Source organism: Oncorhynchus masou, unplaced genomic scaffold (genome assembly GCF_036934945.1).
Source record: "Oncorhynchus masou masou isolate Uvic2021 unplaced genomic scaffold, UVic_Omas_1.1 unplaced_scaffold_3467, whole genome shotgun sequence".
NCBI lineage: Eukaryota > Metazoa > Chordata > Actinopteri > Salmoniformes > Salmonidae > Oncorhynchus > Oncorhynchus masou.
The window spans coordinates 9,870-27,583 of NW_027016778.1; the positions used below are offsets into that span (position 1 = coordinate 9,870).

Sequence of the window (17,714 nt, forward strand, 5' to 3'; positions counted from 1 at the left end):
TATTTATTTCCAGTGTGCATTTGCTTCAGTAATAATTAAACTATCCATATCTTTATATTCTGTAGATTTCAAGGTCTGGTAACACATATGTTGCTATTATGGTAAAACAATTAATATATATAAAACACATGTTAATAAAACGTTTTAGTGTAATTGCAGTGTTACTACACAAGTTTTTCCCAATGTATTTTGTTTTCTTTTATTGGTATGTTGTTCCTACTTTGTATCAGGCTACTTGTATTATTTACACCAAGTAAATGTTTTTTTTTTGCTGTGTGTAAATATATCAATGTCCATCTAATCTCTTTGTAGGTTATGCATCTAATTAAGGTTGTCGAGTTCTTGGTGGGTCAGTTTCTCCTATGTTACTCAAATTTCAGACACACTCAAGTTGTTCTGGATTGTTGTCCAATCTTCATTTGGGCCCATCTCATTTGGGTCAAATTTGAAACCACCATTGGTGACCCAAAATGGGTCAGTGGGTCTGGATTCATTTGTTTAATGGAGACCTTAAGCCTCTTCTGAGTCTGCAACTTGTAACTTAAAATATGTATCATTGGTTTTTCGAATGAAAATGCCCCATATGCAAATAACCCATATGCAAATGAGCAAACAAGGGCTCAGCCGAATCCTTTGTATTCATAGCCTAATTGAGTTGCTCATTAAGGCTTCAACACTAACGTCTGCTCATTAGTGCGTTAATGTAGGCCTATAGCCTATTTTGTCCATGAAAACTATTGATATTAAAACCACACAGACTTCAACAATAATGTAAACATTGATATTATATATATATATATACTTTTATGCCAATTATTACCTCTCTGAAATTGACTATTCAGGACATAATGCAAATTAATATTTAATAACCGGACAGACACTAAAAGCGACTGATTAATTGCCACACTATGATTATTAAAAAGTGCAATTATGTCACGGTGTAAAATGGTAATTAACAGCGTTAACTAGGCTACTGAACCAGAGCCTCGCCCCCTTGCGTCACGCCAATATACTTTTTCATGAGGTATGCAATGGTAGCGTATCAGTCGCGAGCATCAGCTGATGATTGAACACTGAACAGTTTGAACTGGCTTTTCTTTCTTGGTAATCGGTATCTTGCTTTCTACTACCTGCACATCACCTGAACTAAGACATAACACCCACTGGTTGCATACTTCTCTTTGGTGTATATTTTTTTCGGAAGTAATTTATTTGACAGGACGCGCCCCGGGAAGGATGGCTGCCATCAAGGCGCTTCAACAGTGGTGCAAACTTCAGTGCAATGGGTACCGAGATGTGGCTATCATCAACATGACAACTTCTTTTAGGGACGGATTGGCGTTCTGTGCGCTTATCCATAAATACAGACCGGACCTAATGTAAGCATTATAATGACTTAAAATATAGATTTGGGTGAAGAATTGATGTTCAACGGAATGGTTAATCAGGTGCAACAAAGCATAACCAGCTGGAAACAATCAATAGGTCCAAACACTTCGATGGGCATTTGCTGTTAAAGCTAACGTTACAGTTAACGTGTAATATTTTGAATCATATTATGAATAACCGACCTCCGCGTTTCTCAAACTCGGTGCACTTTTTTTGTTTGTTGTCATAACAGTACACCGCTGATTCCGATGATCAAAGCTTGATTACCTGATTTGAATCAGCTGTGTAATGTCAGGGCAAAAACCAAAACGTGCAACGTTACCGAGTTTGGGAAACCTTGGCCTACTGTCGACGTTCCTTATCATAACCAAACAGTTAATGTTTTTTGTTATTTTGTCTTCTACTTTGCAAACACATATTGTAGCTTAGGCTATAGCTTCAAATAATGATTTTTTTAAAAGTAATGTTGTCATGTAACGTTAGGCCTAATGTAATCCCTCGAACACTACATACAATAGAAATAAAGTGATATTTGTGATCATGTTCTATTTATTTTGAAGTGTTCCCAGTGACTTCCTGTCTTAACAATGGTGGCGGGAATCCCCCCTCTCCAGCGTCCTTTTAGCCAAAGAATTGACAATTTGGATGATCATTTTTTTACTTTTATTTAACCTATATTTATCTAGGAAAACAGAAAGAAACCTCACAGCATAACCATTCCCACAAGATTTCTTGCTGTACTAGTGGACTAGAATATTATTTTTGATGTATCCCAGAAACCTGGTTATTTTCCTTGAACAGGGCAGTTAGTCACCCAAATTCACATGAGAATAACCTTTGACCAACCTCCACAATGTGAATGATTCATTTCCCTGTGTTCTATATTCAGAGACTATGACTCCTTGAATAAAGAGGATATTTTTGACAACAACAACTTGGTAAGATTTACTGTCTATTTATGCATGTAACATCATCACAGTTAAAGGTTGTACATTGACATGACCATACTGAACTGTTTGACCATCTTATCAGGACGTCAGTTGGTTTGTGTTTGAGGGGATTGCATTGTTACAAATGCATCAAGTCCTTTGTAACAGTCAGGCCTATTTTTATTAGCGAAGTCTCCAAAGGACTGGAATTGTGCACAAGTCAATTCATGGGTATTTTGATATATACCTCAGAGGTCTGTCTCTTGAACTAGGGCAAACAAGTTTTGCTCTGAAGGGTGATGTTAGATGCAACTTGTGAAAAGAATGATGGCTCACCATAAATGTGACTTATTGCTTGTAGCATGCATAGCTTGTCGTATGTAAACGCAGTGGCCAAATGCAGAACGTCTTTCCCAGTTGGTAACTGGACAAAATGTATTCCTTAGGATTTCATGTCCCAGGCAAGGTTATTCAAATACCAGCTGTAGTTTGGGAAACCATCTCTGCTAGGGGTGCTATGCAAGGTCTGTCCCATGTTGCTGTTTTATTGTGAGGAGAATGTCATCTGCGAGTTGTATGGAGTGTGTCAAGTCAGTCTTACACTGTGTAAACAATTCACTTGGTAGTGACCTAGGCTAGTTACACTCATTTATATTGATACATTAACAGATGCCAGCTTACTCTTTGTGGAATTATTTGACCAACTCTTTTGTCGTCTCCCCCCCCCCTATTTCCTTCACACCAGGAAGTGTGTTGGGATAAGAATGAGTCAAGCAGCTGCGACTTGTCCATAATTTAGTCATTCTCTCTGCGCTGGTTTCCTCAGTTTTTGAGGATTACAGACCTCATAGTGTTCTATGCACTTCAGGATCTGTTGCAAAACACTAGCTGCTAGTCGTGCCGATCCCCCACAGCGTCTGTTAAGAACCTGAGTACCAGAAGAGACTCCCTGGGTTATTCATTATGAATGAGGCTTACTGTTATCCGTGGGCTACTCGATCCGCATGAAAAAGGTCCATTTACAAATGTTAGACAGTATGGTGAGACAACAGTGCTTGGGATGTTGCATAAGAAAAACGTGTTTTAAACCAGTGTATTTAAAAAAAATAATCTCAGTTTTAGTAATGCTAGTCTATTTGACCAACCAGCGAGGAAGGAATTCCCCCATGGTGGAGTCCAAACACCCATTTTGTGTAGCTATTTATTTTTAGTCTGAGGTAGTCCTATACACATTGATAGTAATCCTCTGTATTTCATGACAAGGAGGTCCCAGTCCTTCATGTGTGTCTCAGGTTTCTCTCTGTGGTGGGTATATCTGTCACTGCAGACTACAAATATGCATTTGTCTTGTCCAGACTCTGTTTTGTTACGGTACAGCAACAATGGCCAATTCCTTTACTGTTATACAGAGAATCTCAAATGTAGAATTTGTTTGGCCTTTCTCCTCCTCCAGCATGAACGGATATGCCGTTCTGCAAGGCTGTACTTTAACATTTTAATGAGCATGTCCAGGTTGATCCTGAACAATGCCCCGTTCTCCCTCCTTCCCAGGGCTGAGTGTGCACAGGAAATGTGCTATTCATTATTCACCCCCTGTCCAGACCTCCCTAGCATGGGGCCACAAACAGCTGCTGGCTGGACTTTACGATTTTCTATTTCTGAAGAGACCATTTTGTCTGGCTTGTTTACAGTTATATTAAGTAGCTGCTTTGTATATTAAGAAACCCTCCAGAACATTGGGACAGTGTTATTCAAATTATGTACGATTTCTCCTTACTACCTCAGCTATTTAAAACATTTACAAAGCAAATGTTGTATATTTTCACGAACCGTTATGTGTTCTGCTTACTAGGGGGTACCCCAATACACCTGACCCCTCTAATTTTTGGCTCTCTATGGCTTTATGGTTGGTTATTAAAACAAGTGTTTTATTTTAAATTCAGGCTTTCCGGGTTGCAGAGGACAAGCTGGGGATTGCTGCTCTGCTGGATGCAGAGGACATGGTGGCCCTGAGGATCCCAGACCGACTGAGCATCCTCACCTACGTCTCCCAGTACTACAACTACTTCCACGGACGCAACCCTAGTAAGACTGTCTGACTTGAGGCAGCTTTGTTACATTGGAGCACTAGCCTATATGTTGCACTATAAGTATTTCCTTTCATGGTGAGGTGTTACTTAAGGTGATTGTGTAAAGTACACAGGTGTCATGTCGTGTTAATTCGGGTGAAAACGTTGCTTCAAACCTGTGTAGTGTAATGTACTTATCCTTACAATCAGTAGTATATTTAAAACTTGGCAAATGTTTTCTTTCAAATTGTTTATGGTTATTGGTTTATAAGATTTTGTATATCCGAACTATTTCAGTTTCACATGCACAAAGCTTCTCTACTGAGCTATTGGTTCATGTATTGTGGCTCAACCCTCTGATGGCCAATGTTGTTTTTTCCAGTTGGAGGGGTGGGTGCTGTGAAAAGACCAGCAGAGGGCTCCAAGGAGGAGCCGTGTGGAAAGAAGAATCTCCCGGTGGTGGCCAAAACCATGGTGTATAAAATGGCCATAGAGAATCGTCCACCTCCTTCCTCTCTCATGGTGAAAACCTCCCCCAAAGCAACCAGAGCTGCTGTTCAGGTTAGAGGAGTACACATGTCTTTAAAAAATATAAAAAATTATCAGATGTTTGACATTTTGGTGAACTACTGAATGTACGCTATATATACAAAAGTATGTGGACACCCCTTCAAATTAGTGGATTCGGCTATTTCAGCCACACCCGTTGCTGACAAGTGTATAAATTCAAGCACACAGCCATGCAATCTCTGTAGACAAACATTGGCAGTGGAATGGCCTTACTGCAGAGCTCAGTGACTTTCAATGTGGCACAGTCATAGGATGCCACCTTTCCAACACGTCAAGTCATAAATTGTCTGCCCTGCTAGAGCTGCCCCAGTCAACTGTAAGTGCTGTTATTATGAAGTGGAAACGTCAATGAGCAACAACGGCTCAGCTGCGATGTGGTCAGCCACACAAGCTCACAGAACGGGACCGCCGAGTGCTGTAGTGTGTAAAAATAATCTGCACTCTGTTGCAACGCTCACGACTGAGTTCCAAACTGCCTCTGGAAGCAACATCAGCACAATAACTGTTTGTCAGGAGCTTCATGAAATGGGTTTACATGGCCGAGCGGCCACAAGCTTAAGATCGCAATGCCAAGGGTTGGCTCGAGTGGTGTAATGCTCGCCGCCATTGGCCTCTGGAGCAGTGGAAATGCTTTCTCTGGAGTGACGAATCAAAATCAAATCAAAATTTTATTGGTCACATACACATGGTTAGCAGATGTTAATGCGAGTGTAGTGGAATGCTTGTGCTTCTAGTTCTGACCATGCAGTAATCTCTAACAAGTAATCTAACACTTTCACAACCACTACCTTATATACACACACACAAGTGTAAGGGAATAAATAAGAATGTGTACATATATACATGGATGGCCGAACGGCATAGGCAAGATGCAGTAGATGGTACAGTATATACATATGAGATGTGTAATGTAGGGTATGTAAACATAATATAAAGTGGCATTGTTTGAAGTGACTAGTGATACATTTATTACATCTAATTTTTAGTTATTAAAGTGGCTAGAGATTTGAGTCCGTATGTTGGCAGCACCCACTCAATGTTAGTGATGGCTGTTAACCAGTCTGATGGCCTTGAGCTGGAAGCTGTTTTTCAGTCTCTCGGTCTCCTCTTTGATGCACCTCTACTGGCCTCGCCTTTTGGATGATAGCGGGGTGAACAGACAGTGGCTCGGGTGGTTGTTGTCCTTGATGATCTTTATGGCCTTCCCGTGAAATCGGGTGGTGTAGGTGTCCTGGAGGGCAGGTAGTTTGCCCCCGGTGATTCGCTGTGCAGACCTCACTACCCTCTGGAGAGCCTTACGGTTGTGGGTGGAGCAGTTGCTGTCCCAGGCGGTGATACAGCCCGACAGGATTCTCTCGATTGTGCATCTGTAAAAGTTTGAATGACGAGCCAAATTTCTTCAGCCTCCTGAGGTTGAAGAGGTGCGATTGTGCCTTCTTCACCACTGTCTGTGTGGGTGGACCATTTCAGTTTGTCTGTGACGTGTATGCCGAGGAACTTAAAGCTTTCCACCTTCTCCACTGCTGTCCTGTCGCTGTGGATAGGGGGGTGCTCTGTCTGCTCTTTTCTGAAGTCCATGATCATCTCCTTTGTTTTGTTGACACAGACCCCTGACCTTAACTCCAGCTAACACCTTTGGGATGAATTGGCCTGCCAACTGCGAGCCAGGCCTCATTGCCCAACATCAGTGCCTGAACTCACGAATGCTGTTGTGGCTGAATGGAAGCAAGTTCCTGCAGCAGTGTTCCAACATGTAGTGGAAAGCCTTCCCAGAAGAGTGGAGGCTGTTATAGCAGTAAAGGGGGGGACCAACTCCAAATGAATGCCCATGATTTTGGAATGAGATGTTTGATGAGCAGGTGTCCACATACCTTTGGTCATGTAATGTATCTAAACTCAGCAAAAAAAGAAATGTCGCTTTTTCAGGACCCTGTCTTTCAAAGATAACTTTACAGATCTTCATTGTAAACAGTTTAAACACTGTTTCCCATGCTCGTTCAATGAATCATAAACAATTAATCAACATGCACCTGTGGAACGGTCGTATAGACACTAACAGCTTACAGATGGTAGACAATTAAGGTCACAGTTATGAAAACTTAGGACATTAAAGAGGCCTTTCTATTGACTGGAAAAACACCAAAAGAAAGATGCCCAGCGTCCCTGCTCATCTGCGTGAACGTGCCTTAGGCATGCTGCAAGGACGCATGAGGACTGCAGATGTGGCCAGGGCAATAAATTGCATTGTCTGTACTGTGAGACGTATAAGACAGCGCTACAGGGAGACAGGACGGACAGCTGATCGTCCTCGCAGTGGCAGACCACGTGTAACAATATCAGTACATCCGAACATCACACCTGCGGGACAGGTACAGGATGGCAACAACTGCCCAAGTTACACCAGGAATGCACAATCCCTCCATCAGTGCTCAGACTGTCCGCAATAGGCTGAACTGAGGGTTTGTAGGCCTGTTGTAAGGCAGGTCCTCACCAGACATCACCGTCAACAACGTTGCCTATGGGCACAAACCACCGTCGCTGGACCAGACAGGACTGGCAAAAAGTGCTCTTCACTGACTGTTTTGTCTCACCAGGGGTGATGGTTGGGTTTGAGTTTATCGTCAAAGGAATGAGTGTTACACCAAGGCCTGTACTCTGAAGCGGGAGTGATTTGTTTGAAGTTCCTTCATGGTCTGGGGTGGTGTGTCACAGCATCATAGGACTGAGCTTGTTGTCATTGCAGGCATATCTCAACGCTGTGCATTAGTTACAGGGAAGGCCTCCACCTACCTCATGTGGTACCCTTCCTGCAGGCTCATTTTGACATGACCCTCCAGCATGACAATGCCACCAGCCATATGGCTTGTTCTGTGTGTGATTTCCTGCAAGACAGGAATGGCAGTGTTCTGCCATGGCCAGCGAAGAGCCCGGACCTTGTCTGAGATCTGTTGGATGTCCGTGAACCTTCAGGTGCCTTGGTGGAAGAGTGGGGTAACGTCTCACAGTAAGAACTGGTAAAGCTGGTGCAGTCCATGAGGAGATGCACTGCCGTACTTAATGCAGCTGGTGGCCACACCAGATACTGACTTACTTTTGACCCCCCCCCCTTTGTTCAGAGACACATGTGACTAGCAGAAATTAAATGTCTGTGGAACTTGTTCAGTATGTCTCAGCTGTTGAATCTTGTGTAAATATTTATATGAACATGACATATTTTTGCTGAAAATAAATGCAGTTGAGACTTTTTTTTTACATGAGTACATGACAAATGTTTAATTGTTCTCTCTCCCCTCCACAGAAGACTGATGTATTGGTGGAGAGCTCCAATAAGACGGGCACTCTCAGCAGTAAATGTGTTGTGTGCAAATGCCACGTTCATCTGGTCCAACGGCACTTCATCGATGGGAAGCTTTACCACAGGAGCTGCTTCAAGTAAATATCCGCTTTAAACAGACAGCAGCTCCATCATTATGGTTAAAACATGTTGATACCTTTGTTGCACCTTTCACCAGGTGCAGTGAATGCTCCAACGTCCTCCTGGCTGGGGCCTATAAACCAGGGAAGGAGCCAGGTTGCTTCATCTGTAATGACCACCAGAACACCAAGAATGACTACAACAAGCCTCCCTCTGGGATTGTCATCCAGACCGGATGCCCAAGTGCCAACGTTGAATCCAAAAGTGACACCAGAGTCCAGTCTGTGTCCTGCCCCACCTCTGTGCCTTTGACTCCCATCAAGGGTGTCTTGAAGCCCGTGGAGACCACCACCCCAGCTCCCCAACCATGGCCCAGCTCGGCCCAGAGAACCCAGGCAGCACGGCAGAGGTTCTTCCAGTCATCTTCCTCCACCCCAGAGGTCCCCTCCAGCAGCCAGAAGTCCTCCCTACTGCCAAGTGTGCCCCTGAGTCCTGAGGAAGAGAAGAACCGAGCCAGGGCCGTCATTACCAAGAAACTAGTTGAGGCGAACTGCAACAACAATAACACCAGATACTTTGTTATCCGACCAGCAGAAAGGAGGTGAGAAAAGGCTTATGTGTTTACCTAGAGGCTTTTAGTCTTCAAGTGTGCACAGTTCATCTCATTTTGTGGATGTCAGCTAATATTAAATGTACATTTCCAAACCTAATGGTGATAGTATTGCTTCCCAGGTTTGAAGATATGGTAAGCTCAGATGACCTCCCTAGCTGGAAGCAGGCTGAATGTGGGCCAGGCACAGCAGGACAACTCTTCACCAGCAATAAGGAATTGCTTAACACCGTCAACAAAGCCAGCGCCAGACCAACAACCGTATCCTCCACCATCAAAGGCAAGCTTTTTCAATTCCACTTCATTTTCAGAACTTTTTCATCACGATCATGTTTTTACAATGTGTCATAAGGGAAACTTCAAAAGCTGGAACGCTTTCGATTACCTTGTTAAAACAAGGGTGTTGCCACGAACAGCATTTCCATACAGTTTAACAAAAATCTATTTTAAGAGCATGAAAATAAGATGAGCTGCTAGTGCATTAGCAGTCTTCACTAACAGCCTTTTTTTATTTGGACATCCCAGTTTGTTTAGCCCTCTTTTTTAATGTTTTTTTTTAACACTAAATTGAGTTGTAGAATTTGATAATGAGCTTGAATAATAGTCTCCTTTCAAAATGTATTTCTTTGGCAGTAAATGCCGACCGTGCAGAGGCTCCTGTTAACTGGCGATCAAAGCTCAAGCCTGTTAAAAATGGACCAGGACTGAAGTAAGTTTAGACTGCTTATCAGTTATCGATTTATTAACCACTTGCTTTCTAATCCTGTACATCCACACAAAGGGAAGGCAGGTATTGTCACCCGGGTGAGAGATTCAATTATATATCTGATCTGGAGAGCTAACCAGTTGGGCGTCTCATGTATCCACTCCTCCAGCCTGTGGATTCATCCTGCCTCGCCTTGCTCTGTTATGGCTGACTGGCTCAAATTGCAGCCATTCTCCTCCCCCATCCTCACAAGTCCCAAGGAGTGCTATGGCTGAAATGAACCCTAGTGCACCACTAACTAGTTTCCCAGAATTCCTCCTGATGACCCCCTCCACTGTTTTCTCACCTCCATTATTTCTAAATATAAGGTGAGGCTGAATGTTCTTTTTGTACTTACTGTATGTTCAATCCAAAATGGTTGACTTCAGGGGAAAGTCCAATATTTTCCTGCTCCTTACATGCACCCTCTTTCTCCAGGACCTCTGACTCTGAGAACCAAGCAATCATTGTTGAGCAACCCAAACCTGAAGCCATCTTGAAGTCTTTTGCTACGAGTATCGTCGTCAACATCCGCTCTACCTCTCCCCCGATTCCCCCACCTGCCTTCAACCCTCCTCCACCTGGCCAAGTGTCTCACAGAGCTCCGTCTCCCAAGCAGCCCCATTGCGGCTCTGGAGGCTTGGGTACATGCTTTTTATTATCCTCTATACTTGGCAGAGTAGTGATTACTCAATCTTTTGAGACCCTAAACATTTTCAAAGACTTGCTGGGATTTTCAATTATATCGCGCTTCACCTTCTAGGTACTAAAAATGGGAATTATTCTACTCCTCTGTTGTCCACTCCTCCCCTGGTTCCTGTCTGGCACAAGGTTCACACTCCAAATAAGCCTCACCACAGCTTTGCAGGATCGGGTAAAGACAAGAACTCCATTCAGTGACTGCATTGCCACAATATATTTGTAATCTATATATTGCAGTTTATTAATCTGTTACATTTTGTTTTTTTAGGCTCAACGGATGGCAATTCTCCCCCTATATCTCCTAAACAGCTTTGCCAGAGCTCCACAGGTTAGACTGGGCATTCACTTTCTATTACCAGACATGGTCTCAACCATTGATGTTTTAATCTTTTTTTTTTATATGTCCCAGCTTGTTTATTTCCCAAAGTTAAGTCTTGTGTGACAATGGCTCCCTGATTGTCAGCCATTAAATATGTAATAATCCTCTTTTATCTACCTCTTAGGTTCCAAAAATGGAAAGTATTTGTCACCCACAAACACCTCCCAGTCTGAAATGAGGTCACCCTCGGTAAGTTATCAGTTATGTCTCATACATAAAGAGTGGCACGTTACTAGAGCTTATCAGAGGAAATAACTATCCTATGTGATATGTCAAATTCTTATGACATTTTCATGTCAGTTAAATTATTACACAGGATTAGCAATTGACACCATGGGTTTTTCTTTGTTCAATGTAAGTCCCATCATATCCCCACGGACCAGATAGTGAAAGAGCTGCGTGATATTGAAGACATCCTGGGTGACTTGGAGAGGAAGGGAGTGGAGATGGAGAAGAGGCTTCGCAGCTGTGAGGAAGGTACTTTCCATTGAACTTCCCTTTACTCCCAGTCTCCCTCCCTCTGATGTTGACTAATAGCGATTGCCAGTGGGAGGGAGGTCTTCTGCATACACTTTCTCGCTTTGCCATTTTAGTTAAGTTATTGGTTTTGGGACTGGTCTGGCTTTTGAAGGACTTAAAGGACAAGTGATTCTGCACACAGTTATGTTAAAGAAGAATGACCATGTTTCAACCTTAACTGGGTCTTTTGTCAGGACAGGATTTTGAAGGACACCATGGGAGAATCTCAATAGCCTGCTCCTCTTCAACCCGTTGGATGAGAATGCCAGAAGCCCCTTCCCTCTGACCTTCTCCAATGGGTTTTGAGAAGGGGAGAGTGTGCAATTGAGATTCTCCCCTTCTATCAAAGTTTATTTCCAAGTAAACTTCCAAATAGACCAGCCTTTATAATTAGATATTTATTGTGCTTCAATTGAAATGGCCCAGTCCCTTCACTATGCTCAGTTTTGAGTTGTGCTCTGATGGTGAGCATGTTATCCCTGCAGCCCACCTGGGACTTTACACAGGAATCCAAACCCACACAGCCTGGAGGGGAGAGGTGTGACTGGCGAACAGGTTCCATTTCCCTCCTCTACGGCCCAATGAGGCGAGAGGCAGGCACTGCCCACATGAGGGCACCTTCTCCCTCTCTGATACTATCCATCTCCCTTGAGTGATAGAGAGGTGGTGGTGAAGAGCTGACCAGCCCCAGAGACTGGCTGTGGCTGCTAAAAAGAGCAAGAGCAGTAGGGGGGGCTGATTGCTCTGCTCAAGGTCACCATCTTGGCACAGTTATATTAATATTATTATCCGGTTCACTGCTTTACTCCCTCCCTCACTCCTTACATGCACCTGTTTGTCCTGCTGATAGGAGGCAGGGGGAGTTAATGGGACATTCTTCTCTCTCTCTCATCCCAGTTTGTACTATTGGTTGTGGCTGGTGTGTTTGTATACCCACAGCCCTTAGGCACTGACAAAAGCTCAATGTGCATGTTGGACTGGAACACTGATTCATTTTGTTCATAAGTCCTGCACAAATAGATGTTATTTATTTTTATGTATTGCCAATGAACTTCACTGGCCTTTTTGCAGAGGGCAAGGGGGACATTTTGATGGACCCTCTGATGGTTGACTGGTTCAACCTGATCCAAAAGAAGCAGACATGCATTAGGAGGGAGTCGGAGCTTGTGTACATGTGAGTACTTGTCAAGTTTAAATGTTACCCAACTCTATCTGCACTATTTTGGGTTTACAATGGCTTAAAAATCACTTACTGCATTCGTCAGAGCTAAGACTCAAGACCTGGAGGAGCAGCAGCCTGGGGTGGAGGGTGAGCTGCGCAGACTTTTGGAGAAACCAGGTAGGAGGCACAATGTTCACACAGCACCTCAACTGTTCACTTTACATCCCCCTAACAGATCAGCAGCTACCATGTTGTAGTGTAGTGGTACCATGTTGTAGTGTAGTGGTACCATGTTGTAGTGTAGTGGTACCATGTTGTAGTGTAGTGGTACCATGTTGTAGTGTAGTGGTACCATGTTGTAGTGTAGTGGTACCATGTTGTAGTGTAGTGGTACCATGTTGTAGTGTAGTGCTCCCGTGTCTAACAGGTCTTCTTATCCCTGGTGTCACAGATCATCTGAAGTCGACAGAGGAGCGTCGGCGAGAGAGCAGTCTGATGGAGAGGCTGATGGAGATTGTGAACGGTAGAAACGCCATTGTAGAAGGACTGGATGAAGACAGGCTCAGGTAGGGAAATGGCGCAACTTTATTGCTTGCACAATTTGATGCTAGTTGTGACTGGAGGTCAACCGATTAATCGGAATGGCCGATTAATTAGGGCCGATTTCAAGTTTTCATAACAATCGGAAATCGGTATTTTACTAGGCAAGTCAGTTAAGAACACATTCTTATTTTCAATGACTGCCTAGGAACGGTGGGTTAACTGCCTCGTTCAGGGGCAGAAAGACAGATTTTCACCTTGTCAGCTCGGGATCCAATCTTGCAACCTTACAGTTAACTAGTCCAACGCAATAACGACATGCCTCTCTCTCTCGTTGCACTCAACAAGGAGACTGCATGTTATGCGAATGCAGTAAGCCAAGGTAAGTTGCAAGCTAGCATTAAACTTATCTTATAAAAAAAACAATCAATCATAATCACTAGTTAACTACACATGGTTGATATTACTAGATATTATCTAGCGTGTCCTGTGTTGCATATAATCTGACTGAGCATACAAGTATCTGACTGAGCGGTGGTAGGCAGAAGCAGGCGCGTAAACATTCATTCAAACAGCACTTTCGTACATTTTGCCAGCAGTTCTTCGTTGTGCATCAAGCATTGCGCTGTTTATGACTTCAAGCCTATCAACTCCCAAGATGAGGCTGGTGTAACCGAAGTGAAATGGCTAACTAGTTAGCGCTCGCTCATAGAGTTTCAAACATCACTCGCTCTGAGTCTTCTAGTAGTTGTTCCCCTTGCTCTGCATGGGTATCGCTGCTTCGATGGTGGCTGTTGTGTTGCTGGTTCGAGCCCAGGGAGGAGCGAGGAGAGGGACGGAAGCTATACTGTGACACTGGCAATACTAAAGTGCCTATAAGAACATCCAATAGTCAAAGGTTAATGAAATACAAATGGTATAGAGGGAATTAGTCCTATAATTCCTATAACTACAACCTAAAACTTCTTACCTGTGAATATTGAAGACTCGTGTTAAAAGGAACCACCAGCTTTCATATGTTCTGAGCAAGGAACTGAAACGTTAGCTTTCTTACATGGCACGTATTGCACTTTTACTTCTCCAATACTTTGTTTTTGCATTATTTAAACCAAATTGAACATATTTCATTATTTACTTTAGGCTAAATTGATTTTATTGATGTATTATATTAAGTTAAAATAAGTATTCATTCATTATTGTTGTAATTGTTATTATAAATACAAAATCGGACGATTAATCGGTATCAGCTTTTTTGGTCATCCAAATAATCTGTATCGGCTTTGAAAAATCAGTCGGTCGACCTCTAGTTGTGACCCATTTTCTTTTTTAAATGTGAGGAGCATTTCAATATCTGCAATGGTCTCAAGCGGTCACTGAGGTCAAGCTGGATGTGTAACTTGAAAAACCTAAACATGTTCTCTATTTTAGGGAAGATGAAGAGGATCAGCAGTTGAATGAAATGATGCAGACTCTTGGTGAGTATTTTAAGATGCCACTGTCTTTAAACCCTGGGATGTTCCTTAATGTCATTTTCTCTCTTTGGTCTGGTGGACAGGACTTAAAAAATCCAAAATCAAGAGGAAGTCCTTCAAAATGCTGTTCAGACGAAAAAGTAGTAGAAAGGTCGCCGTGTTTTGATTGTTCTACCCTGCTCTGGGGGGGTAGTATGCGTTTTCCAGTGTGTCTGGATTGTATTTAAATGAGGTTTATATTTTCAAGTGCGTGTGTACACCAACTTATGTTCATGCTGGTATTGGAGTTGTGCTAATAAGTAACAAGATTGTCTGTTGCTCATCCTGAAAGATCTGAAGGTCAAAGACCAACTTTTTTTCAGCTACTTATCAGATCAAGTTGGTTTTGTCGCAAAGGTTTATTTAGAAATGCTTTTTGTTTGAGAAGACTCCAGGCTTTCACTCTTCATTTAGTGTTCAGTTGTTCTTGAGATGGGTCTCATGACACTTGACTGATCATAATGTGTTGTTTTTGTCCCTTGTAAAGGTGTGGTGTATATCTAAGATCACAATTTAGCTCATGGTTTGCTTAATTTTGTAACCCCCCCCCCCCCCCACACACACACATCTAGTTTGTGATTGTTGTGAAGAGGTGTTCAAGAGTCACTGTTAGAATGAGTCAAAAGCAAAATAATGTAACTGGTATTGTTGCACCGGATAATGGTGGAGAATCCATATCACTGGGATTTAAGAAGTTTGCCCTTATGAGTGTTTTTAGCTCCAGTATGTCTATTTTAATACCAATGTATTTTATTATGCTTCCAAAAAGTATTACAAACAGTAACATTTTGAGTGGAATCTGTCTAGACCAGTGAAGTGGTGAGCAGCGTGTTCTACACTGCCACATTTTAAAGGCTGTATTTCTCCTGTCGTGCTGTAGGTGGCACCATGGTTTTACCTTATAGGAACCAGGCAGGAACCTGAATCCAATTCGCCACAGTACAGACAGTTAATTTCTTTTCTAATTTTATAAATGCTGCAAAAAGTTCCAACTCTGCTGATGCAATAACATTGTGAAAGCTTACGTAGAGCAGTAGCTTATGCACAGGAAAAGGCTTATAGACTAGTGGTTGTATTGAGCTTTTAATCTTAAACCTGGTTTAATTAAACATACATTAGTATAGAATGATCTACTGAAGCATTGTTTTAAGTAAACATTGTTGGCATTTGGCGTCATCTGTGAAACTGCTGTTTGTGAGGTATGCACAGGTCCCAGTGTCTCGTGACTTTAAAAAATTGGAAGGAATGTTAAATGAATCTGTACATAATGTGTATTTATATTTTTAATTGAAATGAGTTGGCTGTCCAATAAATAATTTGAACATCCTTTCTTTTGAAAGCACTCGTCTCTAACTTAAGTTTAAGTTGGCCTTTAAGCAATTATCGGCCATGCTATTTTATATTTTCAATGAACATGTTCCTTCAACTGTAGGGGATGTATGTTGAATTGATTTCTTCACATGTGAGAGACTGTTCAGTTCCTAATGAAAAATCTTAACCGATCCTTGAGTTCTATCTCATAGAAGCACAAAGTTACAGCCTGATTTTTACCGTACAGACCACAGTCCTCATCCAACGTGTTTTGGTTCTGGACCAGCTATGCCGGGACACTACTTAAGTATCAAAACTCAGAAGTTATTGTTCAGAGCTACATACTTTTCCACATTTAATGTGGGTTTTAGGTAAGGCATCAATATAATTTGTTCACGTCAACATATTTGCAGCTACTTATAAACAACATATCCCCAATTGAAGATGCATGAAATTGTGATCATGAACTTGGAACGGCATCTTTCTAGCTGAGAGAAACTGGGGATGATATTGGTGCAGTACACCATGCGTGATGTGGGTGACAGTCAAGACAGAATACGTGTGATAGAGTTAATTAAAGCTTTGCGCCCCATCTACTGCAAATGCTTGCGCTTCTGCAATTAAGAATCAAAGGCGAGGGCTTAGTGTCAGGGGGGTGTCTAATACATGGTTTTAACAGGAATGGGACCTGATTTGCCAGGCTCCTAGCGACAAGCATTAACAACGGCCTCAAATTAGAGGGACATTAATATTCATAAGTAAAACAATTCGTCCTGTGAATGTGCTGAAACAAAATCCTCTGAGGTGAGCTCTTGTGTCCACGCTGTCCATCAAAATATGCCTTTACTGATGGAGTGGTTCATCTTTATGAAAGGGTGGCAATAATGTGTTGTACTGGCTCTAACAAAATACACATGTTATACTGACTTATTCAGGGTTTTACATTCAATTAATTGAAATGATTTGTACCATACTCTACAGACAGGTATTCTTACCAGTAAATTTCAATGTGGAGGGTTGCGAGATATTATGGCATAGAAGAACATTGTATTGCATGTTTTACAATCAAGTACACTACCCATCTATAGTGTAATTTATATTTTATAGTTTTAGCCAGAATTGCTATAGTTACATTGCACCAGTAAGTATTTTTGAGGGCCTGTGTTAAAAACCCCTCCGTGTAAAATGTGTTTCTGTGTGTGTGTGTGTGTGTGTGCGTTGTACTCATTCAGAGTGCCAGAGTCTCTGCCACTAGCTTGTAATTATGATCCTCGAGGTAATTTTATCAGGCTCATTAGCTCTGATGAGTAAACGAGAAGCGTGCCTCTAATTTATTGGCCATCCAGGCTGGAGACTTAATTCTCATCAGAGAGATCATAATATTTGTACAGAGACAGAAATGTTCTATGAGTTGCTAGGCTGTAAGACCAACACTAAGTGAAAGGGAAAGACTTTATGACCTATCATACAGTAGTTGCAACCCTTTTAGTGGACTGACAGACACTATACACAGTTGAGCATGTGCTAAAAGTTGTCATTAGATGTGCTATAACCAGGGTCTAAACCACATCACATTCATTTCATCTTAAAGCATACTTTCAAATGAAAGTTGTTTGTGTAGTCATTAAATTGCAAATGCATGTGTAAAATTTAGTTTCTCAATATAGCAATCCGAATTGCACTGTTTTGTTCACTGTTTGACTTCAATGGAGAATTCATTTTTTAGAGACAATACTTTTTCTGTGTCAGAACGTTTTTGAGCGAGCCGAGGTAAATATGCTCACAATTTCAGTGTAGAAATTTGCATTGAGGAGAATTTATGCGTGCTGGCTAGTGGAAATTAAATATATAAAGTACATGACT

General features: G+C 42.1%; 1 protein-coding gene across 3 annotated transcripts; it reads left to right on the top strand.

The window, feature by feature from the left end:
• The first annotated feature begins 1,038 nt into the window (after positions 1 to 1,038).
• Positions 1,039 to 15,866, top strand: LOC135539162 (MICAL-like protein 2). Of its 3 annotated transcripts, XM_064965003.1 has the most exons (18): positions 1,039 to 1,379; positions 2,279 to 2,327; positions 4,262 to 4,403; positions 4,770 to 4,948; positions 8,256 to 8,389; positions 8,470 to 8,973; positions 9,105 to 9,262; positions 9,616 to 9,691; positions 10,166 to 10,371; positions 10,491 to 10,601; positions 10,698 to 10,757; positions 10,933 to 10,997; positions 11,168 to 11,285; positions 12,399 to 12,501; positions 12,593 to 12,666; positions 12,941 to 13,055; positions 14,458 to 14,504; positions 14,585 to 14,736. In XM_064965003.1, exons 1-18 carry the CDS (start codon positions 1,237 to 1,239, stop codon positions 14,665 to 14,667), a joined length of 2,367 nt encoding a protein of 788 aa, XP_064821075.1. In that variant the 5' UTR covers positions 1,039 to 1,236; the 3' UTR covers positions 14,668 to 14,736. The 3 variants fall into 3 exon arrangements, with proteins under 3 accessions (XP_064821075.1, XP_064821074.1, XP_064821077.1); XM_064965002.1 differs by having other exon boundaries at positions 14,458 to 15,866; XM_064965005.1 differs by lacking the exons at positions 1,039 to 1,379; positions 2,279 to 2,327 and adding an exon at positions 3,953 to 4,078 and having other exon boundaries at positions 14,458 to 15,866.
• The last annotated feature ends 1,848 nt before the right edge of the window (positions 15,867 to 17,714 follow it).

What these genes read in the sequence shown, in the direction of transcription:
- LOC135539162 (XM_064965002.1), top strand. Translation starts at nt 1,237, where the DNA reads ATGGCTGCCATCAAGGCGCTTCAACAGTGGTGCAAACTTCAGTGCAAT. An exon ending in CAACCAGAGCTGCTGTTCAG is followed by an intron (nt 4,949 to 8,255) that starts GTTAGAGGAGTA and finishes TCCCCTCCACAG; the next exon opens with AAGACTGATGTATTGGTGGA. An exon ending in TACCACAGGAGCTGCTTCAA is followed by an intron (nt 8,390 to 8,469) that starts GTAAATATCCGC and finishes ACCTTTCACCAG; the next exon opens with GTGCAGTGAATGCTCCAACG.